This window comes from Haemaphysalis longicornis, unplaced genomic scaffold (assembly GCF_048455015.1).
Source record: "Haemaphysalis longicornis isolate Haplotype H1 unplaced genomic scaffold, Haemaphysalis longicornis Haplotype H1 scaffold_7, whole genome shotgun sequence".
NCBI lineage: Eukaryota > Metazoa > Arthropoda > Arachnida > Ixodida > Ixodidae > Haemaphysalis > Haemaphysalis longicornis.
The window spans coordinates 176,559,607-176,582,852 of NW_027526422.1; the positions used below are offsets into that span (position 1 = coordinate 176,559,607).

Sequence of the window (23,246 nt, forward strand, 5' to 3'; positions counted from 1 at the left end):
TCGCTCGTTGCGCCGTCTTCTCAAAAACACTGATAAGCACGTGCGCTACAAATTGCACCGTGCTACAATAAACTTCTGTTCACTAGAACACAAAATAACGCAAGAACTCCGGAAAACGATGCCCCGGAATCTAGTTACCTAGTGCAGATAAGAAGCAGAGTGGAACAAAATTTTCAAGGACGCATCCTTACAGCTAATGCAGGTAAACACACCGCATAGTGATTGAAAGATATGATTGAAACAGAAAGATTGTGATTGAAACAGAAAGATTCGAACTGAACAAATACGAGTCACCAAAAGAAGAAAGTGTAATAAACAAACAAATTAAAAGTAGAGAGAAAGAGAATATTCGCATTCAGACAATCCGGCAGCACCGCTTTTGATTGAGCAGTAAAGCAGATGTTCTGAACGAAAAGTTCTGCACGCATAATGTCCAACGTTGTCAAATTATCCGACGCGCCACTTCTAAAACCGGAATTTAAACTATCCAAAGGTCTTACATTATCTTAGACTGCAAAAAATGCAAGGAATGTCAGCTGTACTAGGATGTTGATGACGGTGATCAAGATAACGATTCCTCAATCTCAGAAAATGTAGCGCGGAATGTCGGACCGACATTTTCAATCCTTGATGGCATCCCTAAGGAATGGCTGACGGCTGCTCTATTTTTTATTGAAAGGCGGTTTTTATGCCTTCTCAACCTCAGTAGTCGTTAGAAAAGTTAGCAAAAACAATGTTGGACTCCTAGAAGCCTGAGTTGACTCCTCAGCTCTCTCAGCATTCACAAAGTGTTCTGCTGTTTCGTAGAATGGGAAGTGGAGGACTTTGTACACGTATTGGGAAAATAACAATGGTCTATTGTAGAAGGGAAGTGATAGTGCTGATAACGGGTTGTCTAAGGGGTGGTTGCACTGCATGTTTTCTCGGACATTGATGTCTCAACAATGCTGCGTGTGAGAGGACAGCATTGGCTTAATGTGCAGCTTAAAGTGCCCTTTTTGAATACGCCCACCGGACAGACGTAACGAGGATAAGTTTTATCAGAACAATCACATTGCGTAGGGGCTTGGGTCTGCGAACTTGCACAAACTTAGCTGATCAAATGGGTTAGTTGTTGGGCAAACATATAAGAGCAGAGCCTGGGAAAGTTGTCCACCACCCCTTGTTTTTACTACAACGGGACACCCGGTCGAGGCCAGTGAGTACCCAGAGGTGTAATTACATTTCGGCTTTTCATGCGCTGATGCGTAACGTCTAAAAGCTGCATATCAAGAGACCTGCGTCTCAGCCCTTTTTTGTTATCGAATATTACCTTAAAGCTTTGGTTGTTGTGTTGGGAAATATCAAAACGTGGCATATACATTTCGCGCAGTTAGAAAAAGGATAGTCACATTTCATTGGTTACGCCACTCCACAGCATCGCACGTACTGTGTTGCGGATTTCCGTGAGCAATTACGGCCTGTCATGCATTACTTTTTCATAACTAGTCGACTGGAATTCCTTTAAGAGGAGTCAATGTCTGGAATACAAAACGGATATACACAGCAAGTTGAAGATGTTCAACAAAGAAGTATGGGGACGGAATGGAAAACGAAACACTAGCCCGTACTGGAGAATCACGTAATAATACCTGGTTTCAAAACAAGAAATAAGTCTTTGGCTCCGGAGAACTACTAAAAATTTCTTGGGACAGTTAACTCTACGTGCTGTACACATGAAAGCCTGGCCACACTTAACAACAACTTGTTTAGTACTATTTGAATTTTTACATCTCTCGTTGCTCTTGTTTTCTGAGTACACTACTTCGACTGGGTTCACTTTTGCTACACAGTGTATCCGTGTCCTTTTCCTCCATTGCTTCCATGTCTTACGGCGCAAATTGCGTTAGCAAGCAGACTGACTCACGCCACAACTTCACGCACCATAAGGTAGAGTGGTTACGTGGCCAACACTGTATTCCAACTGTTACGTTCCAACACACCTACGGTTCAAATTAATCTTTTGTCTCAAGTTCACATTGTTGAAAAATTTTTCATCCGGGCACATTGAACCTCAAAGATCCCGATTTCTGTCCAATCCTCCAAGTTTGTATGTGCCAAGAAGAAAGAAGCAACAACGACCGCCGTTGTTCGACGCTGGAAAACTCGAGCATGTGCGAGACTAAGACGATATTGGCATTTAGACGCCACCCGTTCCGATTAACTTTTATCGTTTGAAGAGTTCCAACATTTAAAGTTCGGGTAGAATGTTCATTTTTGTGGCTCTCGGCAATGCGAGGTGACCTTCGCCGAGCTGCGCTGCAGGGTTCCAATGCTTAATTTCTATCTGTTCAGATCAGAACTTTCACCTACAGAACTATGTGTGCGGTGCCAGGTCCCCAAAACAATCGAACATTTTTTTCTCGACTGTCGCCGTTTCTCAACAGCTAGACAACTGTTTTTGAAGGAGCAGATTGAGCGGTTGGGGTTGACTTTATCAATATCACATATTATCTATTGGCGCATCAAAGCTGCGGTCTGCAAGAAGGGATATATATAATTGCATTCAAAATTTTCTTTCTGCCTCAGGTCGTTTGAATTCCTAAACGGTGCTGTTTAATGGGTAATTGGGGTTTCATTCACAACTAAGTTTCCTTTTACAGCCTCTTTCCGAAAATAAGTATTTTGAAGTCCCCACGTATTTAACCGGTTTAGCCCTGGCCCATCCCCCCTTGTGGGTACGTGCCAAAATATTTGAGGACATCATCATCATCATCAGGTGTTTGACGCTGCCAAAGTAGATTCGCTTTCAAATCGAATCAAGTGGCACGTGTTTTTTATGATGGCTCTTCACAGTGGTAACATAATCTTGACCGGAAAACTGCAAAACGTTGATTTTTCCGCTGACATGGAAATTAAGGCTTTTGTCCTGCAAACGTCAAAAGTTGTATAGACACTAATTTTGTGCAGTTAATCGGTTTTGCTGCCTAGCATCTCTCAGGTATGGTGTGAGCGCACGAGATTTTGAGCGAAATAGTCGGACCCTTGCATCGCATCATCGTGGGTGTGCCACAAAGCAAAGAGCTCGCTATATTGGCTCCTAGCGTCGCAGCGTATGTTGGGCGCATTGCAAGAAAAGTTGTTCGTTTCTTTCCTTTGTTGCACATAAAGTCTTGGGTGACTAGCGGGGGTTGGGGGGGGGGTTTGGCTGCGTAAATGTGCTCGCTTCACCAATACATCAATCAGAAACGTAAATTATTGGAATTGGGCATGTCGTACGACACGTCAACCTAATGACACGTGAGTAGAAAAGCTTAACAGAAGAGCTCTGATTACAGGGAGGCTGTCACGTGGGCCGGTATCCTTATTGATGCAATTTGCTCTGAAACACGAAGAAACAAATGCGTAGAGATCAGAGGGGAAAAATGGAGCTATTACGATTTCAGTGGTATGTACCGCCAGGTGTTCGCTTAAAACGCGTGAGAATACCCAGGTGCCCGGAGGAATATTTAAACTCCTTGTTATGTTTGCTATCGTAAAAGCGAACCTGACATGTACTGACGAAAAATAAATAGTCTCAAATCCCGATCTAACGACGATGATGGTTGAAACACGAAGCTTTCTTGCTTGCGAAGTCAAATCACAAAGTGCCAATGTAAAACCCACTGCAAAACGCCAAAGATCGAAGTGCAAACCACCTCAGAGCCAAAGTATAAGCGTCAACGATCACAGTGCAAACACCATGTGTGCCAAAGTCAAAACTCAGTCCACGGCGAATAAATCCGTCACGAGTAAGCTTAGTGCCCCCCCCCCCCTTGCCCTCATCGTCGTTGTTGGACCATCGTCTTCATCATAAATCCAAACTGCCAAAATTGGCCAAATTTAACGCCCGCGCAACGAGCCGAATGGAAACGCTGAGCGACCCAAATGAGATGCTGGCGCTATCAGATAGGTATCGACTTTATAACGCGACGTAACCGGGTTCAATTCCTACAACGGGAATTTTTTGAAGACAGTAGTTTTTCTTGGGCTACTTGAAGAGGAATATTTTGCTCTGTCTATCTGGCTGTCTCTCTGTCACTCGATTCAGCCAGCAGGCCAAAGCAACACAGATGCTGCGCAATAGTCTTATATACTCACAGCCAAACCTGAACGTCTAAGTACGGTGTTATTGTCTATGCTTGTCAACACTATTGAACAAGAACAACATATTTCGCAAACATAGGGCAGAAAATCCATACGTGAGTGATATTTCTAGTGTTCCTTTATAAAAAATTACGAATGCCTGCTTTTTGCCATAGCAAATAAAATACTACATCAACGGCAAATATCCTCGTCTGCTGTTGCGCGCGCTACCTGGTGGAACTAAAAAAATCAAATGGCAACACCAATGAAAGGTTCCAGGTTTCGCGTCAGCGCACAAATTAGGCCTAGTTGGTAACAAGAAAACTTCGACACCTTAAAAAACTAAAAACCAACATGGATACGGCAAGAAAAACATAAGGTGTGTTTACGTGACTGTGATAGAAGTTCAGCAAATGCAGCTTCTGTCTCGTGGGCATCGTGTAAAGACGTCAATCATTGGACTACGCTCGACAGGCTTGGTTTTTTGTTATTACGTAAACGACTTCGCTGCACTCAGAAGTCGTTGCAAAGTCACAGCCTCAACAGGGTTTGCGGCGTTACCCAGCCGCTCTGCAAGATACTGTCACAGAGTAAGGAACTGTCGGATCATTCTAAAACGGCATGTGCGCCTTCATTTGCTGTTTGCATTCATGCACGCGTTTCATCATGCGCAGCACGTCTCTTTACAAGTGAAAACCAGTGGTAAAATAACGCTGCCCAAAGGTGAGAAGAAACATATCGACAAACACTGGGCTCACAACTGGGCAAGTTGTGTGTCTGGGTGGTTGTCCGTGTGTTTCTTCTGTCCGTATGCAGATCCTTTTATCACTGATTAGGCTGTGTTCAGACTACCGACGTAACAGCCATGTCATGCGCTATGGATGTAAAAAAGGGCGTTTACCTCAGTTCGGTTGGCTGAGACATCAAATGACGTCGTTATGTTAAAGATATTACGACAGCTGTGAGAACCGGGTGAACCTGGCTCTCATTTATCCTCTGGCCAGCGCTATCAAGGCTACAAAACTTCAAATATTTAGAAATCCTCCTTTGCGTTGTAATTCTAGGGCCCGAAATTGAACGTACCTTTTCCACGACCTCCTACAGCGCATACGCATTCTGGCTCCGGAATTACGTTTTACGGAGTAATTACGTACATGCGTTTGATCGGGATGATGAGAATACCAGACGCAATATCAAAAATGTACTGGATAGGAATCGATGGCCGCCGCAGAAGCGTAATGTTATGGGCCGCGCAAACACCGGCTTCAGGCAATGTGAGGAAGTTCGCCCAAAGCGAGTTCAAAAAGCATCCTTCTTGCATGAATTTAAAAGTGAAGGCTTGATGTGGATGCGAGTCAAGCCGCTTAGCTTCAATATAGGCGTTTCCCATGATTAGTAATAGTCGACAACAGCATCACAAGAAACCATTGTCGAAACATGTACCAATCATAATACCGTCTTCAAAGCTTTCAGTACTTCTCTTGCCGGGGAAAAGTAGTAGTAGATCATTGAGGCGCCCGCCCCACTGGCGGTCACAACTGGTGTACAACCTAGAACCGGTACAATGTATGTGTGCCTTTTCCCATCCCCTTTCTTATACGTCGCCCATTATGTTGAAGACCTACATGGCTCTCTGCTCACGACTGCAAAACATTCGAACTGGATATCTTTTCTGGACACTCACGTGTGTGTCGCTTCTTGGACATGTAACTCAATTCCCGGAAGGCTACCGTAGCTCACATCTGGTGGCCAGGTTCCAGAATGGGGCTATCATCATCACCCGCCTATCTACGCCCACTGCAGGGCAAAGGCCTCTCCCATTATTCTGCTATTACCATGGTCCTGTGCCAACTAAGATCAATTTATTCCCGCAAACGTCTTGATCTCATCAGCCCACCTAACTTTGTGCCGCCCCCTGCAACGCTTGCCTTCTCTAGGGATCCACTCTGTTACCCTTAATGACCAACGGTTATCTTGTCTTCGCATTACATGCCCTGCCCACGTCAATTTTTTCTTCTTAATTTGTACTAATATGTCCTTACACGCGTTTGTTCTCTGACCCACTCCACTATCTTCTTGTCCCTTAATGTTACAACTATCATTTTCCGCTCCATTGCCCGCTGAGTCGTTCTCAATTTAAGTTGAACTCTCTTAGCAAGCCTTCAAGTTTCTGCCCCGTAGGTGAATACCGGTAAGATGCAGCTTTCATAGACTTTCTTCTTCAGGGACAATGGTAGGCTGCTATTCATTATCTCAGAATGTCTGCCGTGTGCACTTCACCCTATTCTGATCCTTCTAATTTTCTCTGCCTCATGGTTGGGATCGGGAATCACAACTTGGCCTAAGTAGACATATTCGTATACCACTTCCATTACCTCGCCCCCTATCCCGAACTGCTGTACTGTCCCGAGGTTATTGATGATTACTTTAGTTTTCTGCATATCAATTTTGAGGCCCATGGTTCTACTCTGTTCGGTCAGTGCGGAAAGCTTGCTTTGCAATTCGTCCCCCGAGTTCCTTAGCGAGGCAACGTCATCAGCACATCTCAGGTTACTGAGGTTTTTTTCATTAACCCTTATTCACACCTGTTCCCTATCCAACGTTCCGAATACTTCTTGTAAACATGGTGTGAATAACATTGGAGAGATTGTGTCTCCTTGTCTGACGCCCTTCCGTTAAGGTATTTTACTGCTCTCAGATGGAGGATGATGCTAGCTGTGGACCCATTGTAGATATCCTCTAGTATCCTTACATAATGCTCATCTACCCCCTGGTTCCGTAATGCCTGAATGACTGCTAGGGTTTCGACCGAGTCAAATGTTTTCTCATAATCTATGAAGGCGACATATAGGGGTTCAAAAGACTCAGCGCACTTCTCTATGACCTGATTGATGGTGTGAATATGGTCCATTGTTGAATAACCTTTACGGACTCTGCTTGATCTTTAGGTTGACTGGATTCTAAGGTTGCAGAAATTCTGTTACCGATTACCATGGTAAGTACCTTGTAGACGACTGACAGTAAGCTCATCGGCCTGTAATTTTTCAAGTCCTTCATGTGACCTTTCTTATGGATTAGGATGATGTTCGCGTTCTTCCAAGATTCCGGTACACTTGCGGTCATTAGGCATTGTGTATACAGGTTTTCCAGTTTTTCAAGTACAATTTCTCCGCCATACTTCAAGAGGTCTGCTGTTATCTGATCCTAACCAGATGCTTTGCCCCGTTTCATTTATTTCAAAGCTTTCTTTACTTCTTCGGTCGTTACTGGTGGGATGTCTATCTCCTCTGAACTACTTTCCCGTTCGACATTATCCTGGATGTCCCGGCTACTGTACAGATCCCCATAGAACTCTTCGGCCACTGTGACTTTTTCATCCCTATTTAATATGACATTGCCTTGCTTATCTTTAAGTGCATAGAATGGTGCTATATGACCCTCCGAAATAGTCAAAGTATTGATGTCTATGGAATTTCTTTAGGCTTTGGAGACGCGGCAGGAAAAAGCCACCTGGTCGCGTCTACATAGCAGTTAGTTGCGTTGTTCCTAACAAATTTATTGACATTGGCACTTTCCCGGCTCCAAATTCCGATCATGTGATTTGACCGAAATATACGGTAGTGCATTGTATTGTATTGGCTAAACGAAGGTGGAGAAAACGATGAAGTTATTGATTTACAAGAGTGCAGCCATAAGTGACAGCCCGCCAAAGCTGCGCGACGCATACAGCTTTTCGGTGTATGCCCGACGCATACAGCTTCTTGTGATATGCCCCGCTTGTCGAGGGCGACCCCTTCTGTAGATGACGCACTTGCCAGGTGAAAGAGGTAACCAATAAAGATGAAGTAAAGCTAGGAAACGCCGTAGACTAGGCCTTTCGAAACATATCGGCAGTCTGGGGAAGGGGAATGGCACCATTGTCAGTTGTGCACACGTTGGGACTTGTGTCGGCTGGTCAAGGTGGGTAGTCGACCGGGGACACGAAAAGATGGAAAGTTTGATATGGAATGTTCAAGAATTTAGGATCGCGTTGCAGAACCGATATTCAGCTCTAACCGAGGAAGCAGAGTTTACGACACAGGAAGCCAGTGGCAATCTTACATGCATTATCACTGAGTGTGCCGTAGAAGTCGGAGGTATGATAGCTAGACAGGATACTGGTAAACATTCCCAGGAGACGAAATATTTAATTAGAAAACGATAAAGTATGACAATCTCCACCCCAGCTGACAGAATAGAACTAGCGGAGCTTACGAAGTTAATAAGCGCAAGACGGCTGACGTACGAAAGTATAATATGTAGAGGATACATCATGTTGTAAATAACGGAGGCAGCCTGAAAGTAGTGAAGAGGCGTGTAGCAATGGGGAAAAATTAGATGTATCCACCTAAAGACAAGCAAAACAATGTCATCGCAAATAGGGATAAAATAGTTATAGTCGATAAGGCGTTCTCTTAAACGGGAGGCCCACACTCTTAGGCAAAAAGGACTAAAAGTTCGTCCTTTCGGGGACTAACGGCCTCTGCCACAGTCATTAGTCCCTTTGGGGACTAAGTGCGAGGGGACGAACGGTTAGGCCCCCACCCGGATGGTCCGTTCCGATACTCCCCAAGGACGAACTGCGTAGAGTGCAGAAAAAAGAAAAAAAACTCCGGCACCGGCAGGGATCGAACCCCTGACGTCCGGAAATATACACAAGGAACGCGACGCGCTATCTGCTAGACTATGCCGCCTGGTGGTAGCTGGGGTAGATAATATTCGAGTGTACAGCGTGTAGTTCTGTGCATAACGCAACAGATTCATTGCAACTGGTGCCCGAATTTCTATCTGTGCAAGCGAACGTGACCGCGTTTTGCCCCTTGCGCTTAGCGCTTTGCTAGGTTTAGGGACTATTGCTCAGTTCGATTCGAAGTAGAGCCGCACAACCATAGTTTTTCTCGTAAATAACAATGAACTCGTCGTCGCCTAGTTGAGATAGGTAGCTGGGCTATCGGACGACTCATTTGTTTCCGCACAAATTACCGCAAGCTAAGTGCTTTCTTAGTGTTCGATACATATGTTAAGTGCTCTATGTAACGTATGTGAAAGGTGTCGTCTGTGTGAGTGTCAGAATAAGGAAACATGCCATATTTTCCTGCATCGGCGAAAGCGAATTCTGTGTTGCTTAGCCTGAATTCTTCCAATTCGCGTCGCTAGACGATCGCGACTGGGAAGTGCAAGCGGGTTTTACAGCAGTTGCAGCATTGTCATAGCTTTGGTGCCCAAGGCAATTATGTACCGAGTGTAAAAGATAACTTCGAGGCGCTTACCTGTAGCGAGCATTTTTATTTTGCAGTTCTCATCAGCAACATGCGTTTTTTCTCATCTGTTAAACATATACATATTCATTACGCTCAGGAATCCACTTTTGCTATTGTCACTAATTTTTGCGTTACTGTTAAGGCGTTTGAAAGCTTTCATTGGCCGTTATTACCTCTCACGAATTGTATGCAACACAGCGTATCAACATAACCTCGCCGAGAAGCGTATGGCAATCGCACTTCGCCGCTCCATGCCATTACCCGCCGCTCTACTAACCCTAGGCGATTTTCTTATAACCAACATCAATATTTTCTCCCGTTGCACCATCTAAAGCACCCAGTGACTGCAATGGCTTGTGTTTTGGAAATATAAAACTGTCCGCAGACATATGCGCGAAAGGGCAACGACGACGCCATTAGGGGATTAACGACGCAGCAAAGCGACTAACTGCATGCGCTTCGTCTTCGGGTTACTCCTTATAGATCGGCGGGGACGAACCGTTAGTCCGCATTTATGCACACGGCACGTACTCTGCCGCAGATACTCCCCTTGAATATGAACGGTCGCCCGCGAAGACTAACGGCTGTATTTTAGTCCCCATTTTAGTCCTTTTTGCCTAAGAGTGCACCACCGGAGAGGCAGGCGCTGCGATCGTTTTCCCATCACTTGTAGGACCACTGTTCCCATCTTGCTGCGGGGCGCCGTCAAAACAGCACATGACGAAAGGGCACGTGACAGAAGAGCACAGTCATAACAGCACGGCGTCAAAAAGGCACGCGACAGAACAGCACGGCGTCAAAAGCGCACGCGACGGAAGAGCACATCGCCAAAACAGCACAGCGTCAAAACAGCACAGCGACAGAAGGGCACACTTTTATGGAATGCCTAACTGGGCAATCATTTAGATTTTAAAGCGTATACAAACATTATAGAGGGCGGAAGATGCTCCGGCTTTAATTTTTACACTATGTAGGATGTTTGAAATGAAAGCGGCACAAGCCAGGGCCGTCATTTGGTCAAGCAATTCAGACACCGAGAGAAAAAGAACTTGATTAGAACAAAAAATTCAAAAAGAAAAGACGAAAGGTTGGGCTATACTAAACTCAAAATGGCTTTTGTTTCCTCTTCAACATCAAGGTTTATAGAAACGATCCCTTAAACTAATCGTTACACACAAAACCTTTTGGAAGTCTCTGCGTATCACAGTTCTTTCGATTTTATTCAAATATTTTCAAGCCTTCCAGTTCCGATTGAATATAGAGGTACCACAATATGTGGAAGCTCTCTTCCACCTTGTGCGACTCGGCGTTGCGTACACATTTTTCTTGTTTAAAAAATGGCGCAGCTTGCACTGCCAGAGAAAAAGCAGAGCTGGCGGTCCGCTCCCTTCGTCGGAGACTAGATTGTTGCATCTCACCATTATTTCCGAACTTGCCTCTGAAAGGTCTCTAAGACTGCCAGGCCTGGATCATTTCGTCCGCAGGCTTCCACATCTTTTCCAAGGTGGGTCGCCCGTGCTAAAACTCGCGGCCGAGTTTAGAGTCAACGGCCGCGCTACGAACCCAAAGGAAATGCGGCGCGCCCGGAATGCGATGCTCAATCAGTATCCATAACGCGAGGATCCCAAGTTCGATACCGACCACGGGCAGGGGCCCCTGAGGAGCTGGGGATGTTGGGGTCTCCTGTCGTCGTCTTTGTCGTCGTAATCGTCGTCTCACGTAGTCATGGTGCTAAAACACTGGAAAAGTCGTTTACGCCTCGCGCTAGAACGTAACGCTTAATAAAAAACAGGGACATTCGTTTACCCCTCGCGCTGGAGCGCTTCGTAACGATTACTAAAAAAAAATTCCCCCGCATTTCCCCGAGGGGGAAAATGTGAAAGTGCGAATGCACGGTTGTCGGCCCGCTTGCGGCGCTTGCGCTCGGCCCCCGCAGCCCACCGCCTCGCCGCCTTCTCTTCCATCTCTTCCATCGGGTTTGTAGTATCACGTGTACACCACGCAGTTATCAAACCGCTATAACGCCGCTGAGTCGCCAACGCACGCCGCTGACGACGTAGTTTGAATGCGTTAAAGATATAAGGCGCGTCACTAACGCTGATATCACGTCGCGTCCGTGGCTTGGGTGAAGTGGCTCTGTCTGTTCAATTTTTGAAGGTACGATTTTCTTTCGACTACCTGTGTAGTGTTTCCAGGAAGCGCCTGTACAAAGATTTAGTTGATGTTTGTTTACCTGTGCCACTGTATAGGTCGTTATACGGTGAGGGCACAGGGCTTGATGTTTTAAGGAGGGTTAAAAGTATGCCTGTAAAGCCTGCAATGAAGTCGTTTTTCTTTAAACTACACAGTGAAACCCTTCCCGTAGATACTTGGTTAGCAGAAAGAGGTATTTTTGTGCCGTTGACAACCGACTGCAGACTGTGCAAAAAGCCGGAAACTATTAATCATGTCTTCATCGACTGTTGGGACCCAGTGTTCCACTGGGACGTCCTCCAACGTACGTTAAAGAAAGACTTGCCCATAACGCCGCGTGGAATTCGGTTCTTACCTGTAAAAAATGAGGGCGGTGTGCCGTACGATTTGATCATGCTCCTCAGCCTTCATAGTATATGGAAGACGAGAATGGTGGTGAGGAATGCGGATATAAATGCCCGGCCTGTCAGGGAAAATTTCATTGAAAGCGTACAGTATATACGGGAAGTGTTTCGTGCTGAGGATGATCCCCCTGAGTGGTTGCCTGTGCTTGACGATTTAGTGTGTCTTAGAAAGTTTTAAAGCCAAGTAGTCAGCCAAGTAGGGTTGACAGATCATTACATGACATGATGTGTGATGTGCTGTACAAATGTCAAAGCAGGCAATAAAAACAAAAAGCGTCCGTGGCTTGGTCGGTAGAGCGTCGCGCTGCGGCCGCAAAGTCCGCGGATCGAAACCTGGCGCCGGATGCTGTTTCTTTATAGAGGAGCACTGCGGACGCCGACGCCGCCGCCGCCGCCGACGCCGGCGGTGGATGGTTTGGGGTCGCTTATAAAGTGCATTCGCACTTAAAAAACACCGATACACTCGTTTACGCCTCGCGCAAGAAAGCTTCGTGCTTCAAAGACAAGAGGCTTTTACAGCAAAGCTGTATACATCTACCACCAGTGGTTCCATCTCCTTTGGCAAAAACGCCATGGCGCCAAGAATAAACTTATGCACTACATGCATCGCCCCACCTCAGGTTTCACGTTGGTGGAGATGGCCCAGGATTTTTTTCCTTCCAATTATTGGCATTGTGTTGTTCCCTTCCGCCGGTACAACCGTGCCACCCTCGGGCATTTGGGCTGGCACAGTGTTAGGTTTCCGGTGTCATGGCGTTTCTGGTTTCTGGTTTCATGCCCTCCCGAACTACAGTTATTTCTCAGGCTTCGAGGCTTTTTGGTGAGACTGACGGACAAAGCTCGGCCTCAACAGTTCTGCTGTTAAAATGACTGAAAATTCACCATCCCGCGCATGCGGAGAGCACAAGGCAGATGTTTTCAGCCTGTTATTTTAGACTACCCAATATACTACCGGCTAAAACGTGAACTGTACCACAAACAATACCAGTAGCTAACCATATTATGGTGGGTCCAGAAAATACGAGGTATATGGCCTGACGCTGGACGTCAAAATAAGGTTGTTCGTGTCTTCAATGCATTCTATAACTCAACAGGTATCCCTTCAAACTAATAACGGGTAGTTTAAGCCTTTCGCCGCGAATTCCAGAAAACGAACCCAGAAGGACCAACTAAACCTCGGGAACCTTGTGGACATTGTCGTGTACATGTGTTTGATTTCTTTAATTGGGTTTATGGCCTTTCGTTCAGCGAAATGGAGAAGCCGGGGTTTGCTGGCTTCTAACCCTTCCTCTGAATAAACCAGTAAACCCTCCTACCTACCTATTTTCTAAAAGACCCAGATGGGTTCTTAGAATTAAAAGCTTTAAACATAGCTTGGCTGGACGAAGGATTCAATACATGGCATGGCTTACACTGCATAAACCTACAGTGTCGAAATATTTACAATATTTACAATATTTACAATATAAACAATACGATGTTCCCTCGAATGCATACCTTGTAAAAAATTTCAAAATTCAAATTCGTTAGATACGAGGATAAGAAATTATAGCACCCAACACACAAAGTTTGAACATAACAGCGAACAGTGTTTGCGAAAGAAGAAAAAATCCCGTACCATCTCCACTCACGTGAAACCTGGAAAGGGGCAAAGTATGCAGTGTATAACAGTATTCTTGGCGCCTTGGCGGTTTTGCTCATGGAGATGAATCCGTTGGGGGGTAGAGCCTAGAGGTATACAGCTTTGCTGAAAAAGTCTCGTTTCTTTGAAGCAGGAAGCGTTCTAGTGCGAGGCGTTGGAAAACGGGTGTTCCGGTGTTTTATCACCGTGACTGCAAGGATGACAATGACAAAAGACGCAGAAACTCCGGGCCCCTAAGAGGCTTCGCCCCTAAAGTAGTGACCGATTATTGGCTTAGCATACAGGACAGCGATTCCGAATAAAACAGAATCAGGTCATTGGCTCTCATAAATGACATTCAGTGTAGCAGGTTGCAAACTAAATACTATATACGCAAACACTGCGGGAAGCAATGTAGTTATTTAATTCAACGCAAATTATTCATGCACAGCTGATATTCAAGACACAGCGTGGGCATAAAACCATAGCGGTGGCTTTAAACCAGTAAGCCTACAATCAGATAACGCGCTGAAATAAACCGCCACCAAATAATGCCTTTCTTTGCGAACGGCGTTTCGTAGAAGGGGGATTCTGTCAAGATGTTTCGTTGAATTAAGTCGTACACATCTAGAGAAGCGTATTTTGCGCGTATGGACAAAAGATAAGCGAGGTTGTTGTATTATATTCACGCTTACTGCATTTAAAGTTGGTATTTCGACAGCAATGTTCTGTTCTTATTTTGTTGTACACTGTAGGTATCCATGCCGCTCATTTATTTCTTTCAAAACAAATATACCTATGAAGGGCTTAGCTCTTTTGGTTTTGCGGGATAGCTGCATGCATTTTTCTTAACATGGCAAAAATGCATGCCTTGTTTAAGTTGCTGCCTTTCAAATGCTATACGCAAACACGGCTCCAGGGCACAAAAAAAAATGATCAAAGTCATTTAATGAGGAAGACGGCTGAAACACCAAGCTTTCTCGGGTTTAAATGAAGAAAGTGGGCGCTTACGATTCGTTTCTTTGAATTCGATTTATTGAGATGTTAGAGCGGCTTGGAGTATAATTCTATTGAGAAAGCACGCCATTCTGAACTATTTATTAGAGGTTTCTGCGTTATTTTAGGCCAGCGGATGGTTATGCGTGCTTTCCAAAAATGTACATTTATTTGTGGAATATGAGCCGACATATTCGAAGCTTTCAGGCAATTTTGTTCTGTATTTCTTTTTTTGTAAGGACTTAATTTATAGAACAAATCAGTGACAGTATCATCGTGTTTTTTTTCACTGGTTTCTTGTAACGACTTATTGCCATATTTTTTTTTAGCAAAGCTTTGAGCAACCTGCGACAACAGCTGAGTAATATAGCACCACGGCCTGCGTAATTGAAGTGAGTGCGTGTTGAAATATCGTTTAAAAGAAAGTTCAACCAATGAAAAAGGATCGACGAGCTAGCTAACCTGATTAAATATTCGCAGAAGACATTGTTTCAAAAACACGCGCAATTATAATTTCGCATATTTCAATCATGTTTCCAGTGTTATTTTTCGGGATTTTCTTTTTCAGTCTTTGTTATTTTAGAATATCTATAAGATGCACACTTTTTATTTGGTTAAGTAATTTTTGTAAGTTTGTTCTTTCTATTCTTGGGCGTTCAAAACTTCACTGGACCAACTGCCTCCAGATGAAATGGGTCAGCTTGTTTTGCCTTAGTCTGTGCGTATGCTTTCGTAGTACCTGCGAAAGTCTCTGTAGGTTTTTTCTGCCAGGAATGCCGCAGATGAGAGGGGGGGGAAGGGAGTGTAGGTGGCGGCCGAAGAGCCTGAGGGAAATAATTGAGACGCTGTTGTACAGGACACTTTAGACTCGCCAACTTCACGTGCGTGCCTCGGCTCGCGGGGGGAAGGTCGACGAACCCAAATTCTAAGGAAGGAGTTCCGGGCGCACCGCGGACCAGTGACGGTCATCATGGCATTGGCGTGGGTCGTCATCTTTTGGATGGGAAAAACCTGATGCGGTGGGAAAATGGGAGTGTAGACGAAGACGTTGAACAGAGAGGCCTGCCGGCTTGAGCCGATAGCTGGCGGGTTGCCAGAGGTGGGTTACAACTTCGCGTATATCGCCTTGCAATATACGCGAAGTTGTAATAAACGAGTGATGGCACAAGCAATCATGATATAATGAGCCGGAGAGTTCAATCTCGTCTGCATCGTCGGTGCAGCCGCAATGAGTCTCAGTATCCCCCTCGGTGGTGACGGAATCCGCACAAAAAAAAAAAGAACGTGAATGATATGGCGCGAGTAAATCAACACAGCCGCTGCTTGAGCTGGCGAACATGGGTATGTCGTGCGCGCTAATTAAAGTGATGAAAATGACTGGAAAAACAAGCCGGTATCCGGACATTTCGGTGCGGACATTTCGGTGCACGGACATTGCGGTGGGCGGGCCACGAAACAACCCCAAAGCTCTTTGCCAGTCTAAGAATCCCCCTTTGAAAATAACCGGGCTATTTGCACTCGTGTACACAATCCCTCCTCTCAAATACACACGTCAGCATTTGCCTCCGTTCGTGTAACCTTGACTGCGCCCTCTCCTCAGTGAAAACGAGGGGGGGTTCGACTTTTGTTGTACCCAAGAGGAACAAAGGGGCAGTGCCATCCCTGCGCGGGACTATACAATGTCCTCCCTCTCCCCCCCGCTTCCCCCTACACAACAGCAACAAACGAGTATTACAGGGCGTGCGCGGGGACGTACAATGCGCGCACCTGCTTTCAAAAAGGTCGGTTCTTCCTCCACGACAATATTCCAAGCTTGTCTGGAGAAAAAACTAGGGACAACAGTGTTTGAAAATTCAGTTTATCGTGACAACGAAGTTTACCTAAAACTTTTCATAAGATTTTCTGCATTTTTGCGGGCAAGTGAATGTTTGTAAAGCTGCTTTCTTTGTAAAGGGATAGTGCTTTTTATTTTCCGCAAGTATCATTAAGAATGCATTATACTGTAGTGAACACCACCCAAATGCCTGAGCTGATTTGCTTGCCGTAAAAAAAGAGCGAATATAAATTAACGACTTCTTCTGAATAAAAAAACATGTACAAAAGAACTCGATCAGTTGTCTGCCTGACGGGTTTTCCTTGAACGAATTATAAAACAAAAATATACATATGCTTGACTTCTAAGAATAACTGGCAAAAATCAAACACGGCATCAACATAAAACTGCAATCACTTAACTAGATTGCTGTTCATAACTCCCGCTATGCATTTTTTGCGCAAAGGCAAATGCATGGCGTAACACAGTTGGCCTGTTTCTTGTTATTTTTATTTCTGTTTCCGCCGTTATTTTCCGGCTTTTCATTTCATTCTTTGTTGTAGATGTTTGAAAATACATTTTTATTTCTTTTGTTGTTGGCAATATCTTACTTTTTATTTCTTTCGTAATATTTATTTATCATTTACTTATTTTATATTTATCAAAATTACGCACTACAATTTATCTCTATTTACGCTAACATAACTATTAAAGCGTTACATCCGCTAATTATATATTTTTGCTAGTTCTTCCCACCCCTCTCCGAGGTTTTCCTTGTCCCAGCAACTACACTAACAGCAGCTAAGTCCAGGCACGGCCAGATTCCACGCTCCTTTCTCATTCAGGAAGATAGTTTTTGAGTACGACCGTGTTCCAGGAAGGCACAATTGTCTCGAGGAGCCGCCGCGAGCAAGAGAGGTCGGTGACAGGCAGTGTTCCGAGACATGGGCATGCCTGATTACGATTACCTCGTGCACCATCGGCTGGGCCACTGGCTTACGTGGCTATCACGACATTCAGCACCATGACAAATTTCTTCTAAAGAGGGCAATGAGGGCCAGCTCAAGCAAAAGAAATATTCTACCGAAGCGAACCACCTACACTCCCCCTCGCCCGCTCCTTCCCGTTTGATCTCCTTTTTAAGGGTTGTCCCAAAAAGGCAAGTCCAACGGCGTGGCGCATCAACTTGTATCAATTGTTGGCTTTTCATTGAACCGTGACAAGTGACTGTATTTGGTTCTCGCAATTTCTGGGAAAGTAAAGCCATCAGAAAGAAGAGCGAAAACATGTTTTTGTATTTGTGCAAATATACTGCATATATTTGTGCTCAAATGCAATTCCGAACAATAAAGTTTGTTGTTGATGGTGGGTGACCAGTTTTGATGAGCTCACCTGCTGCCTTTAGCGATTGTTACGCTCCCGCAGCACGCCGGCAAAATTAACAAATCATGTTAGCAGCAGTCTCTTAACCTTGCAGCAAGATACGCGGCGTATTATTAGCTACATTGCATATTTTTAGAGCAAAACAAAAGTTTCTAAGCTGCAAGCTGCCAAATTATCAATGTCCAAAATCTTTATTAGCGCCGATTCGCTTGATCCGAATTGCAGATATCCAAGCCTTTCAGATGGAGAGCGCAGTAACGCAGCTTAGCTAACGAAATATACCATTCATCGTGTAAAATTCTTTATTGAAATAGCGATAAATCGGCGAGCGTGATGCACACAGTACTGCTCTATGTTGCCTAATATTCAGCACTATTGGCCCACTCACATTTTCGATACTTCACATAACCTAAATAATACTGCAACAGTAAATAGGCTCCCCGCAAAGGGTCAAGTGGGACTCGCTTCACAAGCTTTAATAAACAGAAGAACAAAGCAAAAGAAGCGCGGGAGAACATACACGTACGACGACAAATTTGTATGCAGCATTTAACCCAAGTAAATTCAGACTTAGCAAATATAATTACAATGTGATCAAAGTTAAGTCGACAGGTTTCTTTTTAGAGTAGGCGTTTAATTTTACGTGAAGACCACCTCTGCAGTGAGGTTATGCGTCCAGGGGGACACAGAATGAGGTGCTAAATTTTGATGTCGGTGGCTTAATTGACTAAAATTGCATAGTTACCTTTTAGTGGCTGCAGTAAGCAGGCATGTTTGTATTGAGAAGTTCCATGTAGTTTCATTTGGAAGAATTCTTCTAGCGCATCCGTACTCCGAGATATCGAAATGCGAAGTTTAATTACCGTTCGCATGATTACGCATGCTGGACAGAGACGACCAGCGCAAAGCTCCTCCCCTTTGTTCTGTTCCGATTGCGGTTCTAGCTGAGTACTGCAGATTGCGATAACGCCAGCCAAGACTGAGAGGATACTAGTTATCACTTTTTCTTTTGCCTCCACCTCGTTGTCGAAATAAACATTGTACACAGCAGGCGAGTCACAAAAGGGAGGAGCTTTGCGCTGGTCTTCACTGCCTTGCATGCGTAATCATGCGAACTGCAATTAAACTTTACGGTTCAACATCTCAGAGCACGAATGCGCTAAAAGAATTCTTCCAAATGGAACTGCATGGAAACGCGATTGCCTCTAAATTTTTAATACAAACATGCCTGCTTACTGCAGCCGCTAAAAAATTAATTAATCAATTTAAGTTATTTAAGCTACGGACATCTACAGTTACCACCTCACTGTGTGTCCCCCTTGGTGCATAACCTCACTGTAGTGGTGGTCTTCACGTGCATCTAAACGTCTTTCAGAATAAATGTCGACTTAACTTTGATCAGCCTGTATATAGACAGATGCAAAATACACTGTGCACAAATACAGACATATAAAAATAAATACACTGACCCCTCCCTCCTTCTTTCATAGAGGCGCTCACGCATAGGTACAGTAGTGGTGGGACCTTTTTTTCCTACTTTGAAGTTGGGACCATTTGTTCCTTGACTATTTGTTCCGGGCCCATTAGTTCCGGGGCCATTTTTTCCGTGACCATTTTTTCCCCGACTGGGCGTGGTGTAGTACCGGTGAACGTATGGTGCGAGAAAATCAACACGGCCGCTGTTTGAGCCAGCGCGCGTGCCCCTGTCATACCCATGAATACAAGTGTTAAAAAAAAAACAAATTGAGCGAACGCGTGCCTGAAACGACCGCGTAATTCGCGGGTAAATTGGTAGAGGGCAGCAATCGTTGGATGATATATACTATAGCAGTGCGGGGGCCGGAATTTCTAAGCCCGGCCCAACCCCGCCTGGTAGAGACACGGCCAGGGCCAGGCCCGAGCCCGACAAAACATTAAGATAAAAGCCCGAGCCCCGCCCGAGCCCGAAGGCATTTTATAAAAGAAACCCGAGCGCGCGCACTGTTTTTTAAGCTCCGTCCGAGTCCGCCAGACTCCAAACATGAGCCTTCATAGTTTGGTCATTTTAGCCTAAAATAAGCATAGAGGGAGTATATTGAATGTACACTTGTTCAATACTTCGACCAATATGTGTACAACATAAATATCCTGACCTAAAAAATGTATCTTTACGTAAAATTTTGGTAAAACAGGCGCTGCATTTGCGACAGTCTTCGAACTTAAAGCACAATGAGGATCGCTTAAATGATGCTGAGAAAAGTGGGTGTTTTTATTTATGCATTTCTTGGACAGATATTTCATGTTTCGTTATTTAATACAATTCGTTTCCCAAAGAACTCTCTTTCATACTGGTTTTTGACGCTAGCACACTCTGCCGAGAGCTAGTTTAACTTGTACTTCTCTCCATTTAATTTGCCAAGGTTTGTTGTCGGTTTGCACCAGGTGTCTATCCAAGTAGACCAAAGTTCCTCCCATGCTCAAAAAGTTTTATACTCAAAAAGTCGCTTTATGGGGCAAAAATGTATCTGTATAAAAAGCTTTAAGAAAGACCCAAGGGTACGTTGCTTATCTTTGGTGGTATGGTCTGCACAAAGTGCGATGTCCATGTCACATTTGTTCCTTTTGTTTTAGTTTGAAAAACAGAGGAAAGAAACAAACTTGTACTCTACTACCAGAGTGCTCTCGTTTTCTGACCCTTTCTCTCCCACTATGCTTTTGAAGTCCATACGTTTTCTTTTGTTGGCTTGAAGGCTTCCTAAGTGCAATACGTCATTTTGTTATTTTTTTAGCATCGCCACGGCGACAGACTAACAGCACTTCGCTTTTTTTGCTTTCATTTTACCCAAAAGATCATTGAGCCGAATTTTTGTTGTCAAGATTTTAAATTTGCGGCACACGACGGCCGGGATTCAGGGTTTGCCCGGGCCGGCTCGGCCCAAAAAGTGTTTTCGTTCAAGTCCAAGCACGGCCCGGGCCCGAGAAAATGCGTGCTCCCCGGCCCGAGCACGGCCCCCGTGCCGGGCCGGGCCGGGCTCGTCCTTTTGGACCGTCCCGGGCCCGAGCTGTGCCCTAACTAGAGCACTACAAGGGCTGCAATTTCTAGGCCCTGCCCGAACCTACCCAATAGAGACACGGACCGGGCCTAGGCCCGGCCCGGGCCTGGCAAACTTCTAAAATGTGGGCCCGAACCAGACCAGAGCCCGGCAGAATTTGATAAAATAAGCCCGAGCCCGCCAGACTTGTTAAATGCCCTCCCTAGCCCGCCAGTCTAGTTAAATGCCCTCCCTAGTCCGACAGGCTATAAACAAGAACTCGAAGAAAGTTTGATGTTAGCTTAAAAAGCGTAAGCACAAAGCGAATACAAATAATTTGGATTCAAATTTCGATTAAACTGGGACCGAACTATGTACAACTTTAATATCCTCACTTAGAAACTGTTTTTTCAGTAGTCGTGAACTCCATTTGCCACTTCATTTGCCAGTATTTGAAATCAAGACACACCGATGATACTTTAAATGATTCGGAGCAAGTGGATAATTTTTTTGTAATATTGTAATCCTTCAGCCGATACTGCAGCTTTCGCTGATTCATTACTTGCTGAAACTTGAGCAGACGATGCGCCCGGTTTCACCTCTTCATTTTAGTATTTTCCTTTAGTTACGTTGCTAGCAATATTTTATCGGTGCTTCTGTTCCTTTTTGCCTTTTTTCATGGTTTAAAAAAAATTCTTCCCCTAAGGAATCATGGGCTCTGCTTCAAAAATTGGTCCTTCAAGCTCTGCACATAGTGCAAACTTCAGGTCGCGTTTGTTCTGTTTGTGTTTGTTTGAAAAGAAAAGGGAAAATACAATCACGTTATACTGTGTGGCTAGAGTGCCGTCGTTCTCTGGCCCACTCTCTCCCACTATGCTGATGGGTCCCAGAAATGTTTTATTGATGTAAAGGTTTTCTAAGCGCCATCGTCTTTTATCATGTCTTTTAACAGAAATCATTACGTATTAACAGAAAAACTCCGTATTAACAGAAATCATTACGACGTGTTTCACCTCGTACAAAACCTCGCCTTCAGTGAGCAGTCGTGAGTGTCGAAATTGATGCTAGAAAAAGTTTGGCTCGCTTCAAACGTACAAAAGCCCACGTTGCAATTATAAATTTTCACGCTGACGTCCTTATGAAAAATAAATATAGCCATGCCCAAACCCGCTCGAAGGCGTTGAAAAATCGCTTCCATACAGTTCATACATTGCGGACAAGTGGTCGCGAAATGTAAACATATCGGCCGTGCAGAGTATAGACTACACCAGTGATAGTTAATAAATTTCGGGCATAACTATAAAAACATTGTAGGGAAAATAGGCACTCCTTAAGCCAAACTGCTGGTCACAGCAGTACTTTTAAGCATGTCCGGCGAAGCAATCCGGTCACCGTTTTTGCGGAGTCATTTACCAGGCAATGCGAGAAGTACGCGCGGTGAGATCACAACTGAGGGACGCGTTTCCGTCGCTACAACAACGGGTTTTCTTGCACACACTCTCGAACATATCCCTTGAAAAGTACTTCATATTGAATTTACAGCCCACTTTTCTCGCCATATGTTGCATCGTCCTCGGTGTTAGCTGGCTGAGTACGAGCTGTGGGTCGTTTTTAGAGTATCGGCGCTTTTTGTTGTCTTTGTTATGTGGCGCCACGATTTTCGTTTGTCGGGCGGCACCTGGTGATATTTGTTTACATATGGGCACAGCCATTTTGTTTCTGGGCGCCTCACTCCTCTCTCTCTCTCTTCTGCTCAGATGCTAGAGCAGCCGGTCACACTCTGCCCGTCAGAACCGGTGGCGGTTTTGTTGGGAGAGACGGCAGCACTGCAAGCCATAAACAAAATGGCCCCCAGACGCTTCCTTGTGCACGAAGTGGTGGTTCCCTTAAGCTCTGCTTATTTAGTGACTCTATTAGCACCTACCTAAACGCGGCGGAGCCCCAGATTATATGGTCTGCAGAACACTTTTTTTGTTAAATTGCATCACATCCGCAAGAAGCGGGTAGACGGTGGCCCCAACAATAAAAAACACGCTTCGGCATGCACGGGAAATGTGTTGTCGCAGACGACAACACGACCCGGCGTCCTACAAGTGAGGTCAGTCGTAAGTGGCGCCACGGTATCTCCTCGAGGCCACTCGAGATCCCAGAGGGTGAACGGCTCTTCGAGTTTTGCTTTGGAGGGGCCCATGTAGGCAGGAAAAAGTCAAAGTAGGAGAGGAGGAATATAAAGGCAGCGGAGCTGGGTTGCTAAGGCGTCCTATTCCAGCCGGGAATGATGCTTCTCGAGAGTGGAAACAGGAGCCGGATGACGCCAAATGAGTTTTCCAGGTAGGTTTCAGGTTCTTTTGTGATCCAGGCTGCCGTTGCCGGCGTTACAAATTTCATTTCATTGATTCCTGGCAAGTGTACCCTAGTGCT

General features: G+C 44.9%; 1 protein-coding gene across 2 annotated transcripts in view; it reads left to right on the top strand.

The window, feature by feature from the left end:
* Positions 1-1,100: 1,100 nt before the first annotated feature.
* LOC144147261 (amine sulfotransferase-like) overlaps positions 1,101-23,246 on the top strand; it is a 42,291-nt gene continuing 20,145 nt past the window's right edge. Inside the window, exon 1 of one of the 2 annotated variants that reach the window (XM_077679352.1) lies at positions 1,101-1,198. Coding sequence is in view for 1 of the 2 variants with exons in the window: in XM_077679351.1 (XP_077535477.1) it covers positions 23,101-23,156 (56 nt within the window). In the remaining variant the exon portion in view is untranslated. Of the gene's footprint in view, positions 1,199-22,938; positions 23,157-23,246 lie in introns of those variants that run through there. The other variant, XM_077679351.1, reaches the window with a different exon arrangement.